We start from the raw sequence: 9,271 nt of genomic DNA, 5'->3' as shown, positions 1-9,271 counted from the left end.
GTCCCAGGGACGTTTGTCTGGACCCAGCTCTGCACATCTTCTCTGTGGACTCACTGCTGCTTCCGAAGGTCTAGTAGGAACCTCCAGGCTCAGCGACCCCATGCAGGTGCCTGCAGGGAGCCGAGTCCCTGGTTAGGGGGGTTGTGAACAAGGAAGGGGACCGAGCAGCAGGTGTGCCGGTGTGACTGAAGCGCCGTGCCTTGGATGGCCAGGACCGGATTGCTGGTTCTAGTCCAGCTTTCCTCTCTCTTCCCAGAACGTACTCACCTCTCCAGGGAACCTTTTCAGGCACGTGCCCCTTGCATTGGGAGAATGTCCCTCTCTTGACCGAGCTGAGCCCGTGGTTGGGAGAAGACTCTAGTTTCACCTTTCCTGCCGATAAGATGGACCTGAGCTGGTTACAGCTCCTGCGGCTCCCTCCCTCCTGATGTGACGTCTGTTCTGTGGTCTCTTCTGAGCACTGTCCTTCTGTAGGTCCTGTGATTGACATCAATCCGCGTAGGAGCAGCCACAGGGGGTGGAGCCCTGGGCCCCATAGGAGGAAGCGGGTCTTTTTAACATGGAGAGTGCGAGGGTCTGTGATCGTGCAGGAAGGAAGGGACGCGACAGGCGATAATTGTCCCCAAGTGCTTAAGATGGTTCCCCCCCATGATAGGATGCCAGATGTGGCCTTGGAGCAGAGCTAAGACCTGTGGCATGGAAGATGCAAGCAAAAGATTTGCCTAATGTGAAGGTTTGCTTGCCTTTTCATTTAAAACTATGCCAGTGATTGAGTCTTTAGAATGGTCCCGTCATGGCACTGAGCTTTTCCACCATCTCAATACCTCATGGAGGTCGCTGCCATCACATGGCCCACCTGTGGCTAGGAACAGTCTCTGTCTGGCTGTCAGAGGTTGGGTGGAGCTGGGGTTTGAGCCTGGGGCTGCCAGGCCTTTCTGCCTGGGCTCCCCAGGAGCAGTGGGGAGAGAGGAAGCAGCCACCTTGCACAGCTTTACATACTTGCATGGGTTTTTGTTTTTAATCAGGCTCATTGAGCACACAGGCTTGTTACAAATGTTTCTTGTATTTGGATGCATTCAACCTTCTGAAAAGCAAAAGGTCCCTTTTGTGAGGGTATGTCTTCCCCACCAGCTGGACCAGTGAGAAGGGTCAGATGACCAGTTGATGGGAGATGATGGGGGGGGGGCGGCGATGTCCCTTCTGAGGGGGGTAAGAACCTTCAGGGCAGGAAGGCTGTTCTTCCTGAGCTCACAGAGCTCACTTTGAAGACCAAAGCACCCTTGAAGGTTGTCATAGAAAGCTAAGTGGCCTTCCTTCTGGGAGGGGGCTCTCCTGGAATTTCACCCGTTTGGCAGGCTCTGTGCATCGTCTGGCTGCTGGCCGGTGGCACGTGGCACACTGGCCTGCTCTGACACTGGGCACCTGGAAATGGCTTTGTGGCTGCACCCGCTCGTCACCACTGTCGGGAGCAGCCCTTCCCTTGCCATTGAGGTAAGGGTTCAGGGGACTAGACAGGTGGCAGAGGTGCTTCTTGGCTGGTGAAACTGGGTCACCAGAATTCCCAGTCGTGCTCCTACTAAAATGGTGTTTGTGGATATCCTCGGGGCTTCTTCCTGGTTATTTTTACCCTGTTCCAGAACGCACTGATACCGCTGTACCCCACCTGCTCCTGTGCTCACCACACCCCCCATGCTCACCACCCCTTTCCCTGCTGGGGGAGGCTCCGTGTTGATGGCAGCAGAGTGGTTGAGATCTGGGCATTGGGTTGTCCCGGTCTAAGCCTGGCTCTGCCCCCGTCTGATGTGGCACAAGCAATTTCTCTGTGTGTGAGCTCTCTTGACTAGCGTGGGGGTGTTCTGAGGAGNCGGCAACTCAGGGCAGCCCAGCTCCAGGTTGAGCTGTTGTTCAGCATCTTAGCTGTAGAGGGCAGTGTCACTGGCCCTCATATGTGGGTTCCGAACCAGGGCCCTCTGGCAGGGCCCTCTGGCGTCCCAAGCCAGTTCCCAACCATCGCGCCACTCGGCCAGCCCAGGGCTCATGTGGTCTTGTAGATGCTGCCTTCCCATTGTGTCTTCACATGGTGGAGAGAGGAAGTTTTGGTGTCTCATCTTCTTATCTAATCCCATTTCCCCCTCAAGACCTCATCTAAACCCAGTCACCTCCCAAAGGCCCCATCTCCGAGGACCATTGCAGGGGCCCAATTGTGGGGAGACACAATTCAGTCCATCGCATGGTACCACAGTTCCAGAATGATTTTTAAAATGCCGTGCACGGCAAGGGATGTCAGCACGGGAAGGGATATATTGGTCAACACCCTCATTTTACAGTGGGAAACTCACATAGATGGGGAACGCAGCCGACCTGGGAGCAGAACTCAACTCTTCTGAGTCCCAGAACAGCCGGTGTTACTATTGGGTTGTTGTAAAAGTCATGACATATTTTTTTCTATGTTCTTCGTTGCAAAAATGCGTCATGACTTTTCCAACAACCCAATACTTTGGAAAACTGTTTGGCAGCATCGACTGAAGCTGAGCAGATGCACACCCCAGGACCCAGCAATTGCCCTGCTAGGGAACCACTCAGCAGATGTGCGTACACATATGCACCAGAAAACACATACAAGAATTTTCATGTTATATGTGACACTCTGCTCCTCAGCATTTCCACTTGGCATAGGTACGTACACGCGTGCACCATACAAGTCTTTTAGACATGTTTGAGGATGTCCTAGTAGCACTACTTATGATGGCCCCAGCCTGGAACCTACCGGACGGGGTGTTGGCAGTGGACTAGGCGGGTGGAAGTGGTATGACCCTCCCACAGAATTCTGTAGCAAGGCGATAGAAAGAACTACACCATGTACTGGGAACGATGAATCCCACAGACACATCCAGCAGAAGAAGCCAGACACAAAGGAAATGTACTGATCGGTTCCATTTATTTAAATTAACAAAACAGGCAAAGTCAATCTATGGTGGTAGAGGTCAGGATAGTGGTTACTCTGTGGGTGAGCATTAGTAGTTATCTTAAAAGGGAGACGGGAGGGCTAGCGGGAACTTGGTCCTGTTCTACTTCCTGATCTGGGTGCTCCTTACCCAGTGCACTCAATGTGAAAATTCATCAGGCTGTGCTTTTCTCTGTAGGTGTGGTACTCTTCAATAAAAAGTTTAATTGGGAAAATGAAGTTGGGACAATGCTTGAACAGCCCAAGGAAGACACTGAATGTACAGCCAACGTTATTTATTTACTTATTGTCTCCTCAGCACCTGAAGTGACCCGGAATCAGTGAAGCCAAAGGGAGTGGCCTTCTGCCCTGCAGGGAGCACCGACCTGTTCCAGTTCTGTGAGCCTGCGAGACAAAGGGAGGGAGTGCACGCGTATGCGTGCATGCGCGCGCGTTCTTCACGTGGGCGTTCCTAACCCCAGCGGGGCACGGAGGCCGCTGATTCCACACCGTAGATGACTTGGGTGCAGCCCCCAGGACTGTGTTCTGCAGCTCAGCCTTCCTGTGGGGGCTTGGGGGCCTCTCCTACTATGCAATTTTTCAAGAGCTCCTTGATCCTGCTTTTTGCTTCTCGAGTTGTCCTTTATCATGGCGGGGACCTTGGTCAGGCCCAGGGGTCAGCTCCAGCCCTGTCCGAGGATGGCCTCCTGGAGGCCGCCGAGCTCCCCTTCCAGTCACCCCGCTGCCCACCTCCCTCGCCCCCCACCATCTCCAGGAATCAGTAGCGTTCAGACTCTTGGGAGCCTCACTGACCGATGCCCTTGGCCTGCTCACTTGGAAACCACCCTTCTCGGCCTGAGCATCTGCGCTGCCCCCCAAGTCACTTCCAGGTTTGAAGTTGTAGTCAGTTCATGTGCATCCCGGAGAAAGCCCTCTGCCCATTTATAGATCGGGTTCCACTCGGGGCAGAGGCAGGGGGTGGGACCTTGGTTGGGGGCAGGGGACGATGTCCCATGTGCTCCTTTGCCTCTCTTGGTGGGACCATCAACACTTTTAATGTCTGAGTTTCTCAAATTAGCTGAAAAGGGAAACGAACAAACAGAAATTAGGAGATGAAAAATAAGTCTGAGGATTCAAAAGCATAAGGGGAAGAAAAAGACATTTCCAGAAGCCATCAATCACCTGCCAGGGAACATTTCAGGTGGTTTCTGCCCTCTGGTGGGACAGTTCATGCCTCGGATAAACGGGTGAGCTGAGCTAGGAGTTGGGACCCAGTTCAGTGAGTGTCTCGGATTTTGTGCCTTTAAAGGGGCAGATCCCAGACAAGGATGTCTGAGACCACTCTGGTGCTGTTTCCTCAGCTCCATTGTCGCTAGTGATATGTCCAACCTAAAGTGGAAGGAGGGAACGGAGGAAGATGAGTGGTCACACACAAACAAAGTGACTCCTTTTTTCAGGGCTACTGTGGTTAATCTTGCAACACTGTAAATATGTACGTAGACACTTTTAAAAGCACGTATTTATGTCCCTGACTGTAAATGCCCCATTTTTAAAGTTTTATAACTTGTGTTATTTAATTAATCAGTCGACTGGTTGCAGTGTGGGCTCTGATAGTGGTCCAGGAGAAAATTCTTGTGAGATCCTCACATGGGCAGAAAAATGCTGATTGTTATCCTCGTGTCACAGTTTTCCAATTTCTCATCCAGCTATAAAAACCCTTGCTTGTTTTACATTTTCGTTAACTGGAAGGAATCCTTTTGCCCGCTCCTAAAACTAACCCTCACCAGCATGAAAATCTGTGGCTGTTCTTTATCCTAACGATACAATTTTGTCCTATAAATGTTGACACGCGTGAACTGTACTCAGCGTCATCAGTTCTTAGGGGTTTCCCCCTCTCAGCAGTGAGGAAGACTTAATGAACCCCAAACTTCAAAAGTCACCTTCAGCCAATGGCGAATTCTGGAAATGTTTTTTGTTTTTTTTTTTGAGGCAGGGCTGGAGGCCACTCATCTTTTTTTTGCATGTGCAAATGTGCTGGTCTGCTTTCAACACTCTGAGACTGTCAGGAAAACTGCTCTGAATGTTCCAGTCATGAAAAGGGGGCGTGGTCTTCTAAAGAGTGGTGTTTCCAGGTCTGTGCTGGCTTTGGAGAGAGAGGGCTTGGATCTTGGAGGACAGTTCTGTATCTGCCATGTGAAGAAAATTAACAATAAAAGTGTGAAGTGCGATTGTAAGGAACGAGTGTGGGACTGATCATTTTGGCTTCTGTGTTTTGCCTTCCATTCTGGTGATTTCTGTGTCATTGGGGTGGGAGTGGGCTGGGGGGGGGGCTTTGGGGACTGTCCCTGAGGACTCCGTTCAGCACTGAGAGAAAGCTAAGGCTTCGAGGACACTCCCCATGGAAATATCTTTCCTGGTGAGCTGGGTTACTCTGCCTTCAACTCTCTCCCAGCTGCCAGCAGTAAGTTAAGCCATTGCGCTAAGACTAGAAAGGCCGCCTATGACTGCAAATATATTTTCTGTAAACAGCTTTATTGAGGTCTCATTCATATACCATAAAATTTACCCATTTAAGTGAACAAATCCATGGTTTTTAGTTTTTAGTTTCCAGAGTTGTACAACCATCACCGCTATCAATTTTAGAATATTTTCACCCCTGTTTCTCCCCAAGACCCCGGACTTTTGCCTCACCCCAGATGCATGGCCATACCAGAAGTGTAAATTTAAAAGTATGGGCTATGGGGTCACCGGCTTGGGTTGATGCCAGCTCTGCTCCTTACTGGCCATGTGGCCTTGGGCTGGTCATTGACCTCAGCCTGGTTCCTTGTTGTACAAGGGGGTGATCCCTGCACCCACCTACCTATGTTCGAGTGAAGATGTAAATTAGCTGCCACTTTGTCTCCTTAAGGTATGTTAACTTAACCGCCTCCGGGATCATCTGGCTGATTGTTGAATGAGAGATTCTTGGCCTCGACCCCCACCCCACATCCATTGAATCAGAACCCCCAGGGTGGGTCTGGGCCACCTGTGTTTGTCAGTTAGTTCTACTCATTCCACCAAGTTTAACGTCCACTAAGCTCAAGAACTATGGCCATAGCAATGAGTGAAAATATACATTCCTGACTTGATCCAGACCACCTGGTCTTGGGTGGGGGCGGGGGGCATGGGTGAGCCCGGTGCTCCTGGTTAACGTTGCTTAACGTCAAAAGAAGGCTTGAGGCCCCAGAGCTGCTCGGCCCAGGGAGTGGGACACATGGCTTGAGGCCCCAGAGCTGCTCGGCCCAGGGAGTGGGACACATGTCTTTGAGCTTTCTGCTCCAAAGAGGGCAGCCTGAGCCCCTTCAGGTGGCCTGGGGTGAGGTGTTGGGGTGTCCAGCTCCCCCTGACCCACTGGGCTAGAAGTATCAGAATGCCCCTACAGCTTTGTGTTGCCATGGCTGAGAAAATGAGCTGCAGACCCCCAGCTGGAGGGGACCCAGAGGGTGACCTGGCCCAGGGTCCACCCCCACTTTACAACAGGCTGCTGGAGTCAGGCAGGAAGTGCTGAGCCCAGCGGGAACCGGAACCTGCAGCCTGGATGGATTGCAAAATAAGTTTCTCCCTTCTCCTGACCTGCCCTCCTACTCGGCAGCAGGTCAGATAAGGGGCAGTTTGCCTGTAGGGTGAGGCAGCGGGGAAACCACTTCTCGTCTTTATCACCGTGCAGGAGTCTTTCTGTGCAGACCATTTCAGTGGCCAGGGCGGAGAACGAGTGGGTGTTTATTTTAAAAGTCACTGCTTCTGAGGAAAGTTTGCCAGATAAGATCCAACATGCTCAGTTACATTTTCATTTCAGATCAACAACCAATGATTTTTTTTTTTTTTACTGACGTACTGTTGTTGATCTGAAATGAAAATGTAACCGAGTGTCTTGTATTTTTATTTGCCAAATCCGGCAACCCTATTCGGAGGGCGAATCCCCTCAGCGATGGGGAAGTCCCTTCCCTTCAGGGACACCTTGCCAGGTTCCAGCTGGTCACTCTGAGCACTTGTCAGCCTGCCCTGGCCCTCAGCCCAGCAGCTGGGGCAGGGGTTCCCCCTGCTCTTAATTACAGCTCATGCCTTGGATGGGAAGGTCACCGAATGTCAAGTGGGGCCCTGAGGACTCTAAAGAGGGATCAAGTGGCTCTTGACACCTGCCTACATCTTGGGGCTGTGGCTCTGACTTTTGCTTGATGCATAAGATTAAAAAAAAAAAAGTCATCTTACCTTTCTTGCCATCTGATGTAAAAGATTCCTCGACAGAAGGGCAAACAGTGGAGCAGTGTGGGCATCAGCTGGGAGGATGCCGCCAAATACCATCGCTCTTGGGCAAGGAAGGGCTGCTACAGCTGTGGACCCACTGCCCCCTCCCAAACCAGCTGTCGAGTGGTCCACACCTGCTCCATCTTACCCAAGCACCATTAGGTGCTGCAGGAGGGGCTGAAGCACAGGGCAGAGGGAAGGCAGGGGTACGGAGCACGCAAATGCTCACTGTGAAGCCCGGGGAAGGGCAGCCTGCAGGTGAACCATCCATGGGGCTGCTTAGGCCTGGGGTGGGCCCAGCTCCCAGTGAATGCTTAACCTGTGTGTGCCACCTCAGCACTCATTCTTGCCTCAGGGCCGATTCTCGCATGATTCCTTAAACACTGAATATTTAATTTTTTAAATTCGAAAATGCACATTAGTGTAACCTGAGAAAATTAGAGGAAATCCAAAGAAATCCTCAGTCACTGATGGACTCTTTAGAGTGTAATCAGGTTTTTATATAAACACATGCTGGCTGACTGGCTGTGCCTCTAACCTGCTGTGTGACCTTGAGAAGTTATTGAACCTCACCGTGCCTCGGTTTCCTCATCTGTAAAGGGGGGGGTTGTCATAGTCCCTTCCTCATAGGGTTGTTGGGAAAATTGATTGTTACATCAAAAGCACCTGGAACAGTGCCAGGCTCCCACATGGACTGTAAGTGTTGATTACCATGGCATTCATGCTGGGCTTGTAAACTTTAAGATTATTATTCTGCATTCCCTTTAATGATTGGGGGGGGGGGTATAATATAGTTACTTACAAGTTTTCACATGGACACTGGATATCTGTGTATTTATTTGCTCACAGTATATTTGCCATGGAAATAGAATGGCCTTGTTGAAGTATAATACAGTGGGGACACATTCTGAGAAATGTGACATGAGGGATTTTGTCGTGCAAATATCGCAGAGTACACTTACTACACACCTAGGCTGTATGGTCTAGATAGGGGTTGGCAAACTTTTGAGACGGAAGAGCCCCCAGGGGTCAGGAAACTGTGGCTCGTGAGCGTGTGGCTCTGAAGTAAAATTGAAAATGAAAATAAAACTATCACGGTTTCATTTATAAAATTTTTAAAGGATATTATTTACATAATGGTGATTATGTAAGAATATATTTATGGCTTTTGAATAATTTTTAAATTGTTGTGAGGGACAGGATTGGCTCTTCCAGGGGTCGGCAAAGTTTTGAGACGGAATGTACCCAAAGAGCCGCATGTGGCTCGCGAGCCACCTTTTGCCGACCCCTGGGCTAGCCTACTGCTCCTAGGCTACAAACCTGTACAGCATGTCACTGTACAAAACCACATTAAATCCAAGATTAAATCAAGCACAAAAGAAAATGGTGCCGTCAAGAGACTCGGTAAACGCGAGATGTGTGAGGTGGCATCCCGTTTTTTGCAAACTTTTTTTTTATAAGTAGAAAGCATATGCTCTTTACAAAAACTGTAGTATAGTAAATACGTAAACCAGTAACTTAATCGTTTGTTTTCATTATGAAATGTCATGTACTGTCCGTAACTTTATGCACTGTCCTTTCAGACAACTGCCCGTGCAGTCCGTTTACTTACACCGGCATCACCACGCACACGTCAGGCATCGTGCTACGACGTCACGGCGTCACGACAGTGACGCCATCCGTAGGAGGCGGGAATTTTCAGCTCCGCTTTCGTCTTAGGGGACCCTCGTCTCACGTTTGGCCTGTGGTTGACGAGACGTCGCTGTTTCGCAGCGCATGGCCGCAACTGGGAATCCTGTTGACGACACACACACGGCGTACCGAGCTCGGGGCTCCAGGCTTGCTTTATGGAAACCAGGAGGAGGTAGGCTCCGTCATTGCTCCTGTCTATGGAGGAGGGAACAGGCTGAGGATGGTCGCACACCTTTGAGGTTGCAAGCGGTGGACCAAGCCACCGGTCTGTTCTTGAAGGTCCCAGGGGCAGATGTCCTGTGCCCAAATCCCCGTGGGGCATCCTCCAAGTGCCCAAATGTCTGAGGCCCA

General features: G+C 50.7%; 1 protein-coding gene across 6 annotated transcripts in view; it reads left to right on the top strand.

Annotated features, from left to right (window-relative positions):
* PRDM2 (PR/SET domain 2) overlaps nucleotides 1–5,172 on the top strand; it is a 109,847-nt gene extending 104,675 nt beyond the window's left edge. For all 6 annotated transcript variants that reach the window (XM_019639764.1, XM_019639758.1, XM_019639761.1 and 3 more), the window contains one exon: nucleotides 3,264–5,172. In XM_019639764.1, the coding sequence (XP_019495309.1) occupies nucleotides 3,264–3,289 (26 nt within the window). In that variant the 3' untranslated portion in view covers nucleotides 3,290–5,172. The remainder of the gene's footprint in view (nucleotides 1–3,263) is intronic.
* The last annotated feature ends 4,099 nt before the right edge of the window (nucleotides 5,173–9,271 follow it).

The sequence above is a fragment of the Hipposideros armiger genome, unplaced genomic scaffold (genome assembly GCF_001890085.2).
Source record: "Hipposideros armiger isolate ML-2016 unplaced genomic scaffold, ASM189008v1 scaffold_46, whole genome shotgun sequence".
Lineage (NCBI taxonomy): Eukaryota > Metazoa > Chordata > Mammalia > Chiroptera > Hipposideridae > Hipposideros > Hipposideros armiger.
Note: the sequence above shows the minus strand (reverse complement) of the source record. Positions and strands in the feature narration are given on the sequence as shown.